A 20,698-nucleotide genomic window follows, 5' to 3' on the forward strand; every position below is an offset into this window, starting at 1 on the left:
CGAACGCTATTTTCATAAATTTTCTGCTAAGAGCTAACCAGCAATTTGTACAAATACTACCGACAACCTGTATCTTCCAATCCCGCAGTATTTATAACATAACCGGCAAAGTTGTGTGATCTGATCATGATAAAGAAGCGTTATACTGGTATGTAAATAGATCGCAACTGTGCGCCGCTAACCAACACTTATTTCTCTTTCGATTTAGATGAAAGTCGAAGATTAATCCTTTAGAATTACATGATAACAAAATTTTTTGACTCACAGAGTTTTTCGAAGGTTTGGAAATCAGCAGTGCGACAAAGATTCTGTGCAATAGCGTCAAAAATATGACCGCGTAACATTATCTGCGGACCGCTTAGGGAACACATCCTTTTCGCTTATCCGACGAATTTCACTGCAAGCTTTAAGAACAATTTACATTGGTTATTTGGAGTTACGACTTAAAACGTGTGACAATGTGAAATCGGTAATTGTATGAAATGTTTCCTTCCGCCTTGCTTCCCGCAGCTTCAAAAATACAAGTCCAAACAATACGATTTTCAATCGATCGAAGCCAATGTTTTGGAGGTCATCAAGTCTCCAAAACTGCAACACGTACGTCGCTCTTATAAACATGAAGCATTCAACTGAAAGTAAAACACAAACTGGATTTAACAGAACAATCACACCTTGACAAAATACATTCTCGCTAAGGACAAATGTAAACGGGCTATAAACACGCGTGGGAATCTTATGTTTAGTTGACGAAATTACCATCCAAAGCAGTCCTCGAGTTTTCTTTCCTACTTTTCGTTTGCCTGCTCCTCCACTTCGTATCTAGCTTTCCATTCCTAATATACAAGCAGCTCGTCCGCAAAGAAGTCTTCCCCTTCGTCGCTTGAAATATTGTAAATTGCTCTCAAAGCTCTAAGCAGTGAGTTCACGGTTGTCGAACGTGCTAGATCGAAGTTTATTTCGGAGTCTTCCGAATCGAAACTTACCTCTGACTCCAGTGACGAAAAAGAAATGATTCTGAGACAAAACTTGGACGTTTTAGTGCCAAAATACATCGGAACGATCAGTTTTGTGTTCCATTTTCTCGAGCAAATACAGAGTGTTGACTGAGGCGCTATTGTGTTTGGTTCCTGGGTAGACGTCATCAGGTACCGCCGCCCCAGCTCCCTAAAACGCGGTCGTGAAACACTTCAAGCGCGACTTTGAAAGGGCATAGAAAAGCGAGGATTCAACCAAATTCAAAAATTTCTTCGCCCAAATGCTTCAAATAAAGTCTAGATTCGTTTTAGCGAAAAAACATTTTTGGGGTTAGGTACACTTTAACATATCGCAGATATTTGCGATTGATATATCGCAGCGGATTTGCACAGTTTACGCAGCTTGGGATTTACGTATCACACATTTACGTTGGTTGTGATTTATAAATCGCAAAGGTACGTTGGTTGCTTGCGGTTTATGAATATATAAATCGCAATGTCACATCGCTTGTGATTTATAAATCGCAAAGACACTTAAGCGAATTACTAAATAACATAAAATTTAGCAAAATAATGGCCAAGTAATATAGTCGCCCCATAGTCGACCTGTTTATTTTATATGAAATGTTTTTTTTCTTTTCTCTTTTAATCGAGTGTTTCCAGCTGGTTTATTTGCATTTATTTAAGGAACGCTGGAAAGCTTGCCGAGAACAACAACCTTGTCGATGCTACATCGACAAGGATAGGAAGCATCAACATCTTTTTGCTCAGCTAAGGTAAGTCAAATATGTATTAAACTGTTAGATTAAAATAAAAAAACTGCTTAACTATCGGAGCTCCTGGCGGAGAAGATCCGTAGCTATCAAATGATACGTTTTAAAGAATTCCTGACGTTAGCTGGTTTTATAGAAAACCTGTATTCAATTGCGATCGCTGAGAGGCAACGAGCCGATATTCGGGGGATCTTAAAACTGGGGAAAAATTTTTTTAAAAAAATGTTACTATAACCGAACAGTTTACAGCACTAGAGAAAATAGAGCTACAAATGTGTTTGTCTTGCAGCCGACGAGTAGACCAAATATTAAATACTTAAGGTTACTCCAAACCTTCGCGGGGCTACTTTTTCCAAGTTTTCTTTTTTCCAACCAAATTAAAGTTCATTATTCAAGTTGCATTTTCCAAAAAATGAAAGTAAAAGATTAAAACGAGCGCGAGTTATTGGGAAAAAGAGGTTTAATAAACCTTCAAGGCATGTACTCCTCAGCGACCTTTTCGCGGCATATGGCTTGATGCAGAGATCCTATATCAAATACTTTCAATTTGAGATTTCATGTCCGTCAAGAGTGCCTTCTTGTAATCACGCTTCAGCAATTGCTCCTCGGTTTCTTTTTGTTTTGTTGCGCATCGCTTTTCCCCGTTTTGCCCTATATTGTTGACCACCGGCCTAAAACGTGACCGTGAAACGCGATTGCTTTACTGCGAAGCTCAACTTTCCATACTGTGAACGCTAGGGGTTCTGTACATGTTATTCCATTGGCTGGCGGCATTTTGAATTGACATATCTCTCTGAGAAGGTGTGATATGTTTATAAATCTTTAGAAGGCGAAAACTTGCACTTGTTTTTCGAGAGAATCCCTCCTCTTTAAATCGATTAAAAGGATATGTAGAATCGACGGTTTTCCGTGAAATTTTAAAATGTATTCTTTACCTAAAAGGCAACCAGTGTAATTTTTGCGAAACAAGCGTAATATGGTCATATTTGCGGCTCGAAGTTAGTAAGCTAGCTGCTGCGTTCTGTACTCCCTGCAGTTTAGTTATTTCACAATCTGAAAGTCCATAAAGAAGTCCATTGCAATAGTCAATTCTGCTTGTGACGAAAGCATGCAGAACCATTTCTAATTTATCTCTAGCTAAAAATTTACTTATTTGCTTAATATTGTGGAGCCAGAAAAATGCCGCGCAAATGCCGCGAAAATAAATGAGTTTAGAGATCTGTGCGAATAAGGAGGACGAATCGAAGCTAGACAAATGATTGTCTATTCACTGCACTCTAATTCAGGCACTATTCTATTACATCCAGCCGGGAAAATGAAAAAAAATCTTTTGGTGATAGATCTTTTAGTGTAGCTACGTCTACACTGTGGAACGCACTCCCAGTAAGCCTGCCCAATATTGATTGTATTTTAACTTTTAAATCTTTTCTTAAAACATTTATTTTTAAGTTAGCTCTTAGCCTTTAACGTTTGAATTACTTCATTATTGTTAAATTTAGTTTATGTACATATATTTAGCATATTTTGATATTGTAATGCGCTTTTGATCATTGAATGTTAAAACGCCACTAACCCCCCCAAATTTTTTTCATTTAATAAAATTTAGTAGTTTCCCTGATTACTACAGCGAAAAAATTATCTCGATTGATAAAATCCCTGCGTTTCTACAGGCGTTTAAACATGTAATTTCCATGTTCACAACCGCGCAATATAAATTAATAAATTATTATGATTATTATTATGAAAAAGAAGCGACTTTTTCAAAGCAGTTTAGCTATAAAAAACTGCGAAAAAACTTTTCTTAAAAACGTTGTCGGACGTTGTCGGACGTTATTATCAAGTAAAAGAAAACCAGTATGAATATTTTATAAACACGAGAAAAACAATGGTTCATTAAAAAGAAAGGTAACATAGAAATATGCTATAAGGTGAACAAGGAGTTTAGCACTGAAGGAGTCACTCTGAGTGTTAAGGTTAGGCCTCAGTTCTTTGATGAATAGCATTTCGTAAACGAGGCAGTCAAATTTCCCCTGGCACTTCTTGAGAACAAGAAATTGGCCCTCATTAAGAAGATTTTTGTCACCGTGCACTTCTAAAAGGTGTTTACCGATGGCCGAATACTCGTGTTCGGCAATGCGTTGATGAAGGTGTCGGGCTGTATAACCAACATAATCTGCAAATAATAAAATGATAAGTAATATAATCTACACGTTGATGTGAGCTAAGTTCAATTCCTGTCAGTTGCCTGCCTTATACAGGTAGTAGAAGATCTTTAAAACAAGAATTCGCTTCTCTCCACAGACAGACGGGTAATTACTTCGAACAGCCATACAAAAAGAGAATAGAGCTTCAAGATGTCTGAACACAGCTTTGAGACGTCTTTTGACCACCACTTTGAGAAGTTATCTTTATCTGAGTGCATACCCTGGATGACTGTAGGCTTAGTTGAGTCTATTGCTATAGTAACAATCAACCTCTGTGCGATAATTGTTTTTATAAAAAAACCTGATTTCCGCATGCGAAGCACGCATCTCTTGATAAATTTGGCGGTCATAGATATGTTGGCTGGAGGATTTGTTATGTATGGTCTGTTTTATTCGGTTGGAACATTTTGTGATGTATGGAACTCGCATTTAAATGAAGGTTGGGCAAATGATATACCAGATACATCCTCCCAGTTTTTCCCTATTAGTTCTTTATCAAACATCACCATTATTGCTTTAGAACGGATGCACGCGACATATCGCCCGTTCATGCATCGCTTGCTGAAGAAATCGGTGTACGGAATAATAATTGCCGTTGTTTGGGTTACAACCAGCTTCGTGGTAATTGGCCATGCCCTTCTTGTTCAATATGGAGAACCTTCCACGCGTTATTTCTTATTGATTTCATTTATTGGGTTGTGCCTTTTGATTATTTTTGTTTCTTACGTGTCCATTGTTATTAAAGTCCGTTGGGGAGCGCAGCTTCAACGCCATGGTGCAGCCAGTAGAGAAAGAAAACTGACCATGACATTGTTGATTGTGACTGTTGTATCTCTACTTCTATACCTGCCATTTATTATATTACGTTCGGTTTTTAGCAGTGAAGTAAAGAAGGACTTGTCCTTTTCAGAGTATTTTCATTTATTTAATGTAATGTTGGCTTTTTATTACGCCAACCACCTCGTAAATCCTATATTATACGCTATCCGCAAGCCAGAATACAGATCAGCTGTACTTGCACTTTTTCGGAATCGACCACAGCGAGAAAGACGTGTTGCAGATTTACCTCTCCGTAACAAGGAAATAATGGGAAGTAACAACGTAAGGTTATTGCGCATTAAATATCTGGACGAAACCAGTTCTTAATTGACTTGAGAACTTGCAAGTGTTGTTGCTTAGATTAACCAGCTAAGTCAGTTGAATTTGCTGACCAAGTAGTTGCCAATTTATTACAGATTGTAAACAATTATTGGATGCGGTTTAGATGATGTCTAGAATAATCAAGGCCGAGGTAGGGGTTATTAGTTGAAACCGAAGGATGAGGCTGATAACCTTCACCGAGACCTTGATTATTCTGGATATCACAAAAACCGAATCTAATAACTGGTTTATTATACATTGAACGAGAAGAAGAAAAGGAAGTCATGTGTTTGCTTCTTCACTGACGGCAAGCAACAGAAAGCGTGCGAACTTGACATGATTACCCTTAGAAATCATGCACCGCGGTCATACATGACATGATAACCCGTGACCTTGAGTGTCCTTGACGTGATTATTGTATAATCTGCAGCTAGATGACGTCACAGGCGTTGATTTCGAAAATTCACTGTACGCTTTTGGCCAATCAGAAAAGAGATAGTGAGTTCAATGTATAATAATAGAATAATCAGGCTCTAAACCTAATAAGGCCAGGGAGTGGATTAATTTAGCTAAGAGAAATGTGTGGTAATGATATAACTAACACATACCAAAATGAGATGTGTAAATTAAAGAAATCAAACAAATGTAGGAAAATAACCTAATAATAATAATTGCAACGTTAATAAAAAATAGTCTTATAACTGAAACTGGAAAACAATCTAGTAACTCGGTGACAACATTTGTATCCTAAGTAGGTGACCAAAACTTTATGTTATGATATCTTTAGTTAAGTAACGAGTTAATTGCCCGGTATACGTACTATCTTGAGTGCGATGATATTTTCGATTTTCCAGCACTCGCCATTATGATAAATGCCAAGTTTATATCGATGCAGAACGCGAACTGAGAAAAGCATCCTAGGTTAAGTGATGCAAAATAGCCGAAATCGACGAGCTCGCTGCTCAAAACCACTGAGCGCAATAACAAAAACGAATTATTATTTATTTTGTTATGAATTGAATTTTATTTATAGCTCTGTACGGAATGTTTCGGTTTCCGAAAGCAGTGGTGTATCCATAAGAGGCTCAACTTGTTCATATTACGTTGCTATTCTGTTCACGTCATAGAATCTTTAATAGAGGGAAATATCCCGGGGGGGGTACCCCCTTATATGGGCTCAAGAGAAAATGAGGGAGACTCCTGGTCAAGTTATTTATAGATGGACTCTCGAACGGAAGTCTGTTTTCCGAGACGTCCGCATCAAGACCAACCTCGATCTGATGTTTTTAGAGTTATGGCGGTGCGTGACAAAAAGCTGTGATCGCGTTTGTTGAAAACCATGTATTTACCTCGTGATTTTTAGCCATTTAAGACATTGAAGTATTTGGAAAAGTGCTTATTTAAATGTTTGTGTGTTCAGTGCAGTTATATTAATCAATGTCCTAAGTTCCAAATGTTAACACTATTTTCCGGCAGCCATATTGGTGTCCCACAGAGGAACACCAACATGGCGGCTCCATATTAGGCTTTGTAAATTTGCGCAGAACATTTCGACGAATATCTCAACTTTGCGACAGCGCACACACCTTAAACTTGACGAAATGTCTTCTTTATTTATCTTCTATAATATCACAATTTCTTGAATTTATCCACTGAATGGTTTTTGATTTTATTTTTTATTGTGTGACAGTGAAAACGCCCTACGGTCCTGGGCTTATCTCTCAGCGCCTCACGTGTAGAGGATCCTACTCAGGCTAACATAAAACTTCTCACGTCAGTTAAGGTGGCTCGAACGGAGTTTTGAGTAACGATACTTTTCTCCTTTGATCGACTAGAGCATCACCATTATCAATCCAACAGAAAGTCGACCGTTACCGGCGTGCTAGAGAAAGATAAAACTCAGTTTCAAATGAACATACCGCGTTTACCAAGATCTAAGTTACCACGGAGACATTAGGACGTCATATGCCATTTTTCACGAGACCTAATAGCTTACCATTAAGGGGTAATTTTGGAAATGAGAGGTCGGATCTACGATCTGACATAGTTGTCTAGACGATGGCACAATTTTAAAAGGTAAAATTCTCAGAGCGTTTTCAAGAAAATTGCGATTGAAGTTTCAAGGTGTTTTTAAATGTTATTGTAAACTATGGCTACAAGACTTCAGTTAACGGTATTTTGGTACTAAATGAATCTTACAACATCTTATTACCTCTAGTAAAGATCCCAGAGAAAACCCTTTGTTTTATTTTCTGAAATATTGGCTTGAATATTAAGTGATGTGGGGTGTTATTTACCTTTTTTTTTTTTTTTTTTTTATCAAAGATTGACCCTCGAATTGTGTACTTGGACGGGAATGTAAAAACAAAAAAACACACACACTCGATGATTTTTTTAAACTTGGCCCTCAATGAGATCAATCAATATTCAACGTAATCCCTAAATTTCAAATTTATTGAAACATTTGAAAACCACGTCAACTCAGCCTCAACTCAGGCCAAGGTGCTATTACTTGAAAAGTATCGATCATTTGAATCATTTTATTCACAATCAGAAAAACGTATTCCTCTTCTCAAGGACCGTCTTCCATGTACCGGAAAATTCAATGCGAATAAAATAAAATGAATTTGCATTGTGTTTTAGCTTGCCCAATCGCAACAGGAAGATTTTCAAAACGAATTGATCTTTTCAAAAGTTTGCGTTATCCGGAAGGCCCAGGTGCATTAACTGCGGTAGTAATTGATCTTTTGAAAAAAAAGGGGGGTGGGGGTGGGTGGCTCGAAGAAACACCGTTTTCTTATCTCATTAGAATTAGTTTTTAATTGATTTCCTGAGCAGCAGGGACCCTTCGGGCACTCAACTCAAGGCCAACTGTTATTACTTGAATAGTGATCGATCATTTCAATCATTCTATTCAAAAGAAAACACAATCAAGAAAGGCCTTTTTGTCATCTCAGTTCAATTGTTTATAACTGCTTCCCGGCAAAATGCAGTTTATGCTTTCGGAAAATTGCTTATTGAAAAGTTTGCACAAACGTTTGTCATCAGGTAAAAGTTTGTTTTCCACCATGTTTGGCGGCCAATTTTCACTTTGCGTGACAATGACGAAAATGAATTATTAAATTTGTTGTGGTGGCCCTTTTGAGAAAAGATTTTTAAAAGCGCTTTTACATACATCAGTAAGAAATGTTTTGTTGAGGTAGCTTAGTGTTTGCTAAGTTTCAGGAAACATTTTTTGTCTCGTTATTGCTCTTGCAGGTTCTTGACACTCGCCCACGTCTCTATCCATAAACTTGACAAATAAATGAAGAGAAAAGGAAATGAAAAAAAGCCTCCCCACAAAAGAATTTTTAAAAACAAATAAATTCGATTGATATTTTCCCATTACAAGAACAACCCGCGCAAGCTGGCAATAATAACAGATATTAAAATGCCCCATTTTCACGATTTTGGGTCGCCTACTCCTAAATTAAGGCAGTTTCCATCAATGTTCATTTCTCGTTGGCACCCTTATAAACAAAACGACAGAGAGGCCACATTTGTGAGGTCGCGGACTTATTTATCAGCGCCTCAAATCGTCTACAGCCTCAAGGATACGCCGATATGAAAATAAAAGCTGTTTCTCCAGATCGTCGATTTCAGTAGCCCTCTCTTACCTACTTATATTGATCGACTGTTGACGTATTTGAAACTTTAAAAATTTCGGTTGAAAAAACTACCCGAAAACTGCATAAACCTTAATTTCGGTGAAGTTGTTTATAATAATCTATCATATCCCTGATTCTTGACTTGATTTATTGAATGATTAAGATAACAAATTTTCGATTCAATGATAGTGGAAAAGCAAAAGACTAGCGCCGGGTACGTAGTCGACTAATAATCGCGACTCATCAAAATGTTTCCTTTCTCGGGAGGAATATCCTTAATTTAAGACGAGGTTGGTCTGTCCATTTCTCTACTGTGACTCTTCGTGTATCGTGTGTTCGGGAGAAACAAGTTCTCCTTCCAATAACCTCAGGTGGCTGAAATAGTAACATTTCGTTTGTTCAGGCTGGCTACCCCGTCTGCTCGGATATTCTCTACCGTCGGTCGTGCCTGAGCGGCTGGTCTTACAAAATGGCCAACAAGGTTTGGCTGCCTGACTCTGAGCATTCTGAAATGAAGAATTGGATGTAACACGAAAGGAGAATAAATCGTCGTGGCTGTCAGAAGCATGGCGGTGTTGAGCGCCTGCCCTTGAAATTCTTCGCTGCGTGCAACAATGCTGCAAATGATCAATGGAAACCTGGATAAAATGTAAGCTCCACAGATTTTAAACGTCAGATATGTAAGTTTTTTCTCCTGGCGTTGATGAAAGGATGAACTTGCCGACTGTAGAATAGTTGGCGCGCGTAACGTCTTAATGACACGAAAGAAAGTAATTATCACTAGCACGATCGCTTGCGTATCTAGCTGTGTAATTGCTGTTAAGTAAATTAGGATAAATTTACCTTGTTTCGTTCGAAAAGACTTAGGCTGGTTATAAGGAAACCAGGTATAGCAAACAGAGGTCTCTTTTCTTAAAAGTACGAGGAGTACAGCAGTAATTATGAAGGCCACAAGCCAAGTAAGTGGCAGAATTTTCTTAACGTTTTCCGTTGATAGCCGACGACGGAATGGACGAACAACGCAATCGTGGCGATCTATTGTCATAAGAGTTATAGTTAACGCATTTAGCGCTATGCAGCCGACTGAAAGAGGAAGACCAATTTTACACAATATCTCAGCGAATGATAAATGGCCAGCCTGAAGGTAACTGACGACCGTTCCTGTTAACAGGGACGGCATACCCAAGAGCGATGTTAGAACACCAGTCAAAGAGAGATGGCGAGCAGGTAGTGAGGTACTTTGCGAAGGTCACGGCGTCTTCGAATCAGATTACACACGAAAGCGTTTCCAGAAGCTCCCGCCAAAATCAAGATCGACAACATCACGAGGACTGCGATGGAGAGACCTCTTGGCACTGGTGTGAAAGAATAACTTTCCTCCATCAAGGTAGAAACATTCGCATTTGTCGAGTTAGGCATTCTTCCACCCTGACACTCAGTGCTAAATTAAAGTTTTATCTAAAGCTATTACCTGTTATATTCTGTACTATTACAGTACATTTAACAATTGAGGATGACTTCATTCATGTCCAGGAAGTAAAATCAATTATCATACTAAGCACCAATCAGATTGTTGGTTTATTGGCTTCTCCCACAGTGCACGCAAATAGCCATAATGTTGTCTTCTGAGAGAAAGAGAAACAGTTACGAAGCTGACAAATGTTTTTTCAAACTTGACGATAAAGACAACTCGCATTTCATGTGCTTAAAATTAACAAGGGATGATTCCCAATCAACCGGAAAATTCGGTTCAAATAAAATGCAAATGAGGATGCAATATGCTTTAGTTTGCAGCACCGAATGATTTTCACCATGAATTGATCCTTTCAAAAGGTTCGGGTTATTTGGAAGGCCCAGGTGCTGCGATAGTAATTCATACAATTTGAATTATTTTATTCACAAGAAAAACGTGATCGAAGCTAAAAAACAAAGAACGTTTTCTTTTCTCGTTGCCATTATGCTCTAATTGATTTCCTGAAAGATCCGGACCTGGCGATGTAAACCAATAGGCCTAGGATGGAAATCCCACCAATTAAACTTCAGGGTATTGCTTGTTCAGAAAAAAAGCACAAGAGATTGTCGTTAAGTATTTTTTTCCCTTCATGGTTGACTGCCAATTTTACTTTCAGGACAGCGATCTGAGAAGCAAAAAATGAATGCTTAGATTTGCGCGGCGGCTTTTGTGACGAGAAATATGGGTTATTGACTATGGGTGTGAGGTCAAGATGGCTGGATATTGGCCAAGTTCGTTTTTTGCGTGTTTATGAAGCGAGACGGTGTCGAGCTGTATTAACTCGCCAAAAGAGAACGAGGCCAATACGCAGCCATTTGATCGAACAAGCTTGGTCAATAAAGGATTTACTATATAGCTTTCAGGAAGATTTTTAATTTGTCGTGTATTTCTCCAGATACGGGCTTCTCGTTTGTTGAATACATACAGGAGAGAGGCGTTTTACAAAAGGTTTGTTTAGTATTTACCACTTGATCTCATCCTGAAGGTTAGGATTCAAGCGGTTCAAGTTTTACAGCTTCAGTACGAGTTAGTTCAAGGGGTGAATGAGGTACTTTTCCTTGAAATAAAATGAATTACCACATGTACTTGACGTAATAATATAAAAGTTACAATTTCTGTATTATGATTGGCTAAGAATATGTGAATTAACCCCAAATCAGTGCAGAAAAGTAAAATTGAGTGTAAAACGATGAAACTGAAAAATTGAGCTCGAACAGACAAGACGGCGGACAAAAGATTAACACTCTATATCAGAATTTTAATACAAAGAATTGATAACAATTAAGCAAAGAACAAAGCTCAGCAAATATAACTAAGCTAGTTACCGCGAATTGAAATGTGTAAGATAGGAAATAAATAAAAAAGCCGCGAGGACAAAAGCATGAAGTTAAGCTTGAAGTGAAATATGCTGGAGCTGATCATGACGGCATTACAAAATCCTGGTTCCTGAAAAACTAATGCTAAAATGCTCCAGTACTTCCAAGCGAAACGCGAAGAGGGACCCAACAAGACCCCCTAAGAACCTGCCACATCTTACTTTTAAAGAAGAAAGGTACCAGCATTCTACTTTTGTAAAAGAAAGGAATAATTTTATATCGTTTATTTAGTTAATAATTGTATTGTATTTACAAGTTTTCAACGTATACAAAATCAGCACTCTTTTTTACATCTCAGCCTCTCATATATTCTTAAAATATTCTTAAAATTTCGCAAATTTTTGCCTAGATATTCTCATAAAATATACTCTTATAGAAAAAAAGAGTTTATACTAATATGCAGAAAACAAATCACAGTCTGCCGCTCATTGCTACTAAAACTTACTCACTCAGTCTTTAGGTCTGTGACAATAAACGCCTATAAAAGAAGGAAACTCTTTTCCAAAATAAGAAGGTCTATTTTAGCTATTTCTAAGCACAGAAGTCTTCTATTGTTTTAGGACGGAAGCTAATTTCGAGAGGACTGTACTGTAGGACCTGTAGAGATAAGTTGCAATGGTTGGAGTGAAAATGTTCTTAGCATGATCCAGTTATTCGTCAGACATTTTTGTTTTAAAATAACCATTTAGTGGTCAAAATCGAACATTACTCCGAAATTCTTCAGACCTCGCGAGAGTCAAAGCCAATGACGGAAGGGAACTCTATCTACAATTTGATGAGAATGTTTATTTTGGTTCTTGCTGAGCGTAGAAGTCTTCTGTGTTCTTGATACAACCTAACTTTGGGAGGATTGTGCGTGGGACTTGTGAAAATGAATTAATACGAGTGAATTTGTTCTCAACATGACCCTTATCTATTCTTTTCTATTAAACAAAAGTTGAACTTAAGTGATCAAAATCGAAAATTAATGAAATAGTAAAGCTTTAACTTTAGGACACTGTAAGACGGTGGTAGTTAGGCTCCCTGTTTAGATTCGTAAAGGTATGGTGACAGTGTCCCTTTAATTTCCGTTATTTCTTGACTTTTTAAGAAAAAGTAAAATCCAAGATGGCCGATCCAAGATGGCGGGTCAAATCACGTCATTTGAAGTCATGACGTCGCAACCAACAAATATGGTATCATTTTGTAGAGCAAGCTTTGGACTATCTGATCAATGTAAATTTATTTCGCTGTGCCTTAACAGAAGGAAAACCCAAGGGGGGTTTCATTCACCCCGTCCAAGGGCTAAAATCCGTCGCCTCACTCAAGACCTTCAAACAAAATTGGATTTTCTTAGTCTCCTTCCTTAAACCGACCTTCCTTTGGGTTTGTGGGAGGATCATCCAAAGGGATCCTACTTATTATTCAGCTGTATGGAAAGGGCAACTTGCGTTTCAGTTTAATATGGAAAATTATGCTAGGTTTACCAAGCAGTTTTATTTGACGTAACAGGAATCCAACAAGCATACTTTATAACAAGCTGGTGTATCTAACAACTGGCGAGTCAAAAAGAATGAGTTTTAAATCCGACTCGAAACCTTGTTACCATTTTGGCCAAAACAGGGTTCCTTATTCAAATAAAAATATGTAAGCAAATAACTGTTCGGCACGAGTGAATGGAATACCATCTTACCTGTTTTTAACCTTAGGGAGATTAGAAAATATCAGCGCGCCAAACAGAAAAAAAAGAACACAAATAACAAAAAACAAATTTACTTTTAACTTTTAAATCACTAAATGGTATGGCACCAGCTTATATTAGCGATTTAGTTAATGTAAGAAAGCACGCACGCTATTCACTGCGCTCTAATTCAGGCACTATCTTATTACATCCAGCAGGGAAAATCAAAAAATCTTTTTGTGATAGATCGTTAAGTGTAGCTGCGCCTACTCTGTCGTAGTCGATGTAACTATGTTAACGTGTGGGAATCCTTTCAATGCGCAAGTAATACATATTAAAAAAGACTGGCAATTCCAAAAAAGAATATTCTACTAACCAGCAGGTGGGTATAGTAATGACCAATCAACTCGAATTCGTTTAATATCTCGGACTCGCATACAATCTCTTTATCCCATGTGAAAGATGAGAAAATAAACGCGCCCAATAGTAAAATAATAGTCTGGTAGTCAATGTAACTATACTAACGGGTAGGAATGCTTTAAATGTGCACATCATACATATTGCAAAAGGCTGCCACCTCACGGAAGCGCATAAATTATAAGAGAGTCTGGTGAAGTGTCTTGATACTTGCAGAAAGTAATTGATATCGCGTTCTAATCCATCTTGGGATGTCAAAAATTCCGAGGAAAGGTGGGAAATTTGTTATTGTTGTTTTGTTTCTTATTTTCTAGCCTTTATCATTGAAACAGGTCTCTTGATTTTAAATTAAGAAAAACAACGCATTTTTCTCAAATATTTAATCACTGCCCAAGAACTTGCTCTCTCATTCGGAGACATTAGCAGTAATTATGTGATAAATGTGCTGGATAGCTACTGGTCGGCTAACCCGCTTATGCCAAGAGGTACCGTGAGTCTTGAGAGCTTCAGTGGCTTTAATCCCTCGATGAGGGGTGGCTAATGGTCCTTCTCAAACACCATGGGTCTCGCTCAGCTAACGTTCGTCTATATAATACTCGATTCTCTGCTGCAAGGAATCAATATGATAACGCTGCGAGATTGAACTCAAATTTTAAGTCTTTTTTTAGTTCTAGCATAGGATTATGGAATTGCTTACATTCTGATTAGAGTAAACTTACGAAAAGGCTGTTTAAAAGACAAATTCATAAATTGCTCCTCACAGAACTTGGAATTGAGGATGATTATGTTTACGTCCATGCCCTGGTCTTGAAAGTGAATACCCATAATTACTGTATCTTATGACTGTATTTATTATAACTTCCCCTTTTCACAATTCTTTTCATAATTTGTCCAACTTATCACTTATTATGTTGGTTAATTTAATTGTATTCTTTTTGTGACATTTTTATTACATACAATCAGCAAAAAAGAAAAACGGGGGCAGCTTTAGTGAGAACTATTATTAGTTCATTACGTTTATTACAATGCCCGTTTCGATTAGCCTACGTAATACGCGGGTAATGCAAGTTGTAATTGTGTAATTTAAGTTTAACCCTCGGACCTACAAGGGGAGAGGCGGGAGTGGGGTGGATGCCATTATATGTCAATTGTGTGTCCATCATTTTTGGCGTTGCCATGGTAAGCGCAAATTTCATGTAGGTTTGACCAAAATTCAATTTAGTTGACATAACTCTGTATTTTTTCAGTTTTCTTCATCAAATTCCAGAAATTCGCCAATTTGTACATTTCATAAGCATTGTGGCTTGATTTTGTATTAATTTCCATTGTTTCCTGACTTTTTAAGAAAATAGTAAAATCCAAGATGGTGGATCCAAGATGGCGGGTCAAATGACGTCATTTGGGAAACGCTATTCTCGCTTTCTCGCAGTCTCACATTTACCATTCACCAGCCCTAATATTCTGCTCGACAGAAAACAACAGCCCAATAAAGAGCTGACTACCCAAGTAAAACAGAATAAGCCAGAGCGCGAGGTTAATATTCCGCTCGACAGATAACAATAGCTCAATGCCTGGTTTGTAGAGTCACGCCATCAAAAATACAAATCGCCAAGATTTAGGTCTGTGCGGTTTTTCATTCGCTCGTTATTCGGAAGAGTGTTTCATCTAAATTTATAATAACAATTAGAACAATAATTCGCATAAAGAATAACAAAAACTTTGGCTCTTATATTTGTGCAATTTTCTACAAAATTGTTATTATAATTTCAACCCGTCTGGTATTTTTGAGTAAATATTAATGTCGTCATTTACTCCAATTCTCAACCAAGCCTTTGAACAAGGAAAATTAATGGCGGCCGTAAATTCTCGGAAGTAAATTCTCTCCAAAAAACGTGAGTTCTCTAATCGTAATCAGAATTATATCACCTTGATTCTAGGTCATATGCTTCTGTCGTAATAGATTGAAATTTGGCAAGATATCTAGTAAAGACCTATTGTGTGCGAAAATGTAAAAAACTGATCACAAAGGCAAAACTGCGTGACAAATAAAACACGTATTGGGTCCCGGCCGTTTCATGCTACGTTTCCTGGCGTGGGATGACAAGTCGTGTACAAGATTAAAAGACCTCCCGGACAGAAGTTTTTTAGAGGGTAAAGCTCCTCATGAGACAAGGCCTGGCCAAACGGAGTCGCAAGTAGACCCAAGTTTTCAACTTGCGTCCACTGGCGAGTCCTTTTGGCCAGGGAGAACATCCGCTCTTGTATAACTCTAATAAATTTAGAATCAGAATAAATTGGTTAGCGAGCTCAATAACCATTCTAATGCTAAACTGACAATGTTTTCTAATAATGAAGCCCCGCAAACATCAAAGGAGCAAACAAAGATGGCTGTGTTTATGTTGGAAGGTACACTGCCGTCATAGAGTACAATCGTTTGTTTAGCGGCGCTCTCGCAATATATGCATGAAACACGTAACCAAAGCGCTTCTATTGGTTTGTTCCTCAATCAGAAGTAGACAACTTTTGTGTTTTGTGCACGGTCAAAGCCAAAAAAGCAAACAAAAACTTACAACAAAGAACTTGTTGGGTTTCATAAAACCATTTCCATGTGGTTTTTTTTAACTGAATTACCTGCTTTGTTTGTTCGCACGTACGACCAAACAACATACATAGTGTCAATCAGTAGGTGTTGGACAGAAAAAGGGAGAGAGCATTTTTTGATATTCCTATTGGCCACTGAGAAAACCAATATTAACCTTCGCGAATGGTGTATTTGCCGATCGTCGTCACATGAGAAGGTCTAAGAGAGGAAGTCTTAGAAATATCCAAAAAACGCTTCAAACGCTTTGGCGCATTGATAATCGAAGGAGATTTTGGCCAAGTTTCATAAAAATCCATCAAATCAACGTATCCTATTAATTAGCCTAAGGTAAGGGAATCCAGGCAAAAAAAGCCCAAGGTTTCGAATTATAAAGTTTGTCAACCTCATGACACCCAGGATACAGCACATCAAAGATGTTATCAGCGCGGCCATGTCGCTGACCAATGGAACACAATCTTGTCACTACAAAAGACAGTCCCAATAACAATAACTCATTATAATTCACAGGGGAATACAATTTCGCAGTCAAAGTGATTTGCAGTAAGGGAAAAATTGAGATCTAACGGAAGGTGTTGTGAGTCAGCGAACCAGAAAAAAGCAAAGGGAAACCGACTAAGAGAGCGACGATCAACAGGTGACCCGGAGCAAAACGCGCACCCACTAGGGTATGCTTTTGTTGTAGCATTGTACGTTCAATCTGTTTGTGAGGTTGGTTAAACCATGAGCCTTTGTCGTTAGCGTGAGTTCGTGCTTCTTGTTTTCATGGAAGGATTCTTCGTCTTTCCTTGTTTTATCCGCCCCGTGTTTCTTATCACATACTATCCACTTCTCTCTCTGTCTTTTCAAAAAACTCAAAATAACTTTGTTTACAGACCGTCATTCCAAGATTTACTGATCTTCCTTTAACCGACGCAAAAACGCATAACTCTTTCGATGTAAACGGATGATGCAAATCTTTGTATTTCAAGTCCCCAGATAAAACCAGATGTTAAATTTATTAAGTTAAATTTATAGTCAGTCAGAAGTAAACAACTGTTGTGGTCTGAGCACGGTCAAGGCCCAAAAAAGCGAACAAAAACATACAGCGTAAAAAGAACTTTGTTGGATTTCAGAACCATTCCCCTCATTAACTTTGCTATAAATAAGTGTTTTGGCTATACAAAGAGCAAAGAAACTCTTTTCCACATGTTAACAAACCTTGCCCTTTGAAAGTCAGTAGTAACCTTCACTGGCTTTACCTGCCTAGCTAAACTAAATAGAAAACGTGTGTGCGTCTTGCTCTGTTGATAAAGCTATAACGTGGTTCAATTACCTGCCACAAACGCAAAACGTGTAGATATTTTCATTATTACATTTCCTTGAATAATCAATCAGTAGTTTTCAAAAGCTAGGCGCTCCTGCTTTTCTTTATCCTATGCATTTCCTTTTTTGTGGACATTTTTACATGTAACTAACTGAAAATACTGTTCTACAATAAGAATATATACTGTTTTTCACAATCACAGTCCATTTTATAAGATTATTCATCCACGTAATGATAATTTAAAAGTCAGGGCTTTGTCGATTCAAAACATTTCACTGAAAAATTAACCCTGCAGACTTGTTATAGAGTGGCTTTCGCAGGTAACAACTTGAAAAGCTGTTTTCTTGACATATGCAAAGCCTTTACGTTGACCCGTTAATTTTACATGAGACGTAATTTATTTGCATTCGAAACGCTTACCGAAAACAACAACCTCGCTAGCTGATTCTACCACGTGTCTTTGACAAAGATAGAAAGCATCAAATGTGCCACTGCACTGGACCATCAGTGGTCCCTTTTGTGAGCTTTAGTGTATATGATCATTTGGAGGTATAAAGGAGCCCATTGATGGAGTGAAGTCTGCGAGGAGAAAGAAGGATTTGAATTATTATGGTTTAAATACTAAGTTTGGCAAATTGATTACGTTCGTAAGCCTCGACTTCAACATCGATCAACAGCAGACCATCAACGGTGTCTTTGGTTGTATTTAAGTATTTGGGTTTTAAGATCCCGTTGATGGTTTCCTGATCCGATGAAGCATAGTTGATTCATAGTTGGAGGCCGAAGTTTTCCCTATAACTTACTGAAATACGAGAAACGTGATAGTGCGTAATTATAATACAGTCGAACCTCGGGTGTAATATTATACATTTTATTCTTGGGGTTCGACATTTTTATGTTTAAAAAAAATGCTTAGTGTAGCATGTAAATAACTAGCACAATCAAAATAGATCAATAAAACGTAGCAAAATCAGAGACCAACGACGCGCGGTATGGATCAAGTTTCCTGACATTTTACCATTCAAAATGGGGTTTTGTATAATAATAACAACAACAACAACAACAACAACAATAATATTAATCATAATAATAATAATAATATTAATTATAATTTAAAAAATCCAACACGTTTAATATACAAAATAATATACAAAAGATAACTCTTTAAAAAGAATGTCAAAAATTTAAAAATATAAGTAACAATTTACATAATAACAGGAGCCATAATCGGGGACGGAGACCGTAAGCGCGCGCCATTTCTAGTATTGGGGTTGTCCCCATGATATGGGACAATAATTCTATTTTTAGAACAAATTGCGCCATTACCTGCGGCACACGCGCGTACATGCTGCGAGGATTTTTGCGGATGTCGCGCGGGGGAAATGGCGTCCGAAATTCCCGAAATGTATCACATGATGTTTTTGCCCCACAACTCAACGCGTTTACGTCTGTTGGAATTTTGCTTAAGTATTTTCGTCGTAAGCTGCTCCAGTTTGAGTGAAGTAAGACAGTGTCGAATTTAGGTATGTTCCGCTGTAAGCTTATATATATCGCTGACCAAGTTGTGTTCCGACTGATGCTTCTTTTACATGAGCTGTACATTATTCCACTTTAAATTTCACATATGTTGAAGATTAACAGCTTTTCCATTACACAGCAAAAAACTAGCTGGATATATTTAGATATAGCAGAGCTTCAGGACTTCATAGTTTCCTAGCTCCTCTTGCCACACGCTTGCGAGGAATTTGTCAGTCTATCGCGACCGAAAAGTAAAACAAAATAATTGCTAGTTTGAGTTTCGCTTGAATTGTAAGCAACGCTTGATGTTTCGTCAAGTCCCAATAACTTTACGTCCGTAGATACTGCTCAGTTTTATTCGTGTAAAAATCCAGTGAATCCTCTGTTGTCGATGAATGAGAGCGCCCGCCGATGCGTGTATTGTACAGTCAGTAAACATGACAGATTGTACTTCCGCCGCACTTTCATGTGAAAGCGTACATCGAACTCAAACAATAGCTCTATAGTTTTTAAATATGTTTAAGATTGATAAATGTTTGAGAACATATTAAAGTTAAGCTGAAAATATGTGAATGAAGCAGAAACAATCAGGAAAGTTACGATGACGCTTTCTTTAATCAACTTGGAATAACGATTGCGATTTTGATGATCGAGTTATCAAAACTCCTTGTCTATTTTCATTTTCGCAGTGTAAAACTTCACTATGCTTATGTTGAAGAAACACACATGATGTTAGAAGCCTTTTTTGCATTCGTGAAATTTGTTGCAGCATCTCAGCACAAAAGATAACGAAAGAAATCTTTGTCAAGATTTGTTGACAATTGAAAACACCGACTCGGACTTGAAAGTGCACGAGCTGCATGCACTATGCAAATGAGCTAATTGTACGCGTCAGACTTTCCTTTCAAAAACTTTTGCAAACTCACCAAACAAGCAGAGACAATAAGAAACCATCAAAACAGGTTTTGGTTATGATTAAACACTGTCTGAGAAACTCACAAATTAACTCGTTACCAGAGTAGAGAGTTTTCTTGCTATATTCTTAAGCATACGCGTAAGCTTACAACTAGCGTGAGCAGATCTTATTATTCATTTCCAGCGCGAGATTGAAGTCTTGTTTTCGACCCTGAAAAACCCACCTTTTCCGTTAGCTCAGAGCATAAAACTACATATAAGCGCCCTGGTTCGTATTCCCTGCCTTATTCCCTGCCATCGCTGTGAAAAATACGCAAGAGAATCTCTCAACTCTCACCATTTGATCACGCAACATGACAACATCCACGCGAGAGCCCCTGACATGTGCGTGAATCCGCGCGGATATATGACGTCAGGATGGCGCAATTTGTTCTAAAAATAGAAAAATTGTCCCATATCATAGGTGCGCGCGAATCCCGAGACTTGCGGTCTCCGTCCCCGATTATGGCTCCTGATAATAATAATAATAATAATAATAATAATAATAATAATATTGATAACAATAATAATATGTTTTTTAAAATAAAACACTTTATTGAGCACTTTTTCATACAAACTTAAATCTGGTAAATCTATTAAAAATTCAGAAATATTTA

At 37.7% G+C, this 20,698-nt stretch overlaps 1 protein-coding gene and 1 pseudogene across 1 annotated transcript; one reads left to right on the forward strand and one right to left on the reverse strand.

Moving 5' to 3' along the window:
- The first annotated feature begins 1,453 nt into the window (after nucleotides 1–1,453).
- On the forward strand, nucleotides 1,454–5,798 carry LOC149117358 (uncharacterized). Its single transcript, XM_089283007.1, has 2 exons — nucleotides 1,454–1,750; nucleotides 4,049–5,798. The coding sequence occupies exon 2, from the start codon at nucleotides 4,102–4,104 to the stop codon at nucleotides 5,095–5,097; it is 996 nt and encodes a 331-aa protein (XP_089139133.1). The 5' UTR covers nucleotides 1,454–1,750; nucleotides 4,049–4,101; the 3' UTR covers nucleotides 5,098–5,798.
- Nucleotides 5,799–8,867: 3,069 nt separating this feature from the next.
- Nucleotides 8,868–10,178, reverse strand: LOC149117359 (neuropeptide Y receptor type 2-like; annotated as a pseudogene).
- Nucleotides 10,179–20,698: the final 10,520 nt, after the last annotated feature.

This window comes from Orbicella faveolata, unplaced genomic scaffold (assembly GCF_042242905.1).
Source record: "Orbicella faveolata isolate gen_17 unplaced genomic scaffold, um_ofav_v1 contig_12, whole genome shotgun sequence".
NCBI classification, from domain to species: domain Eukaryota; kingdom Metazoa; phylum Cnidaria; class Anthozoa; order Scleractinia; family Merulinidae; genus Orbicella; species Orbicella faveolata.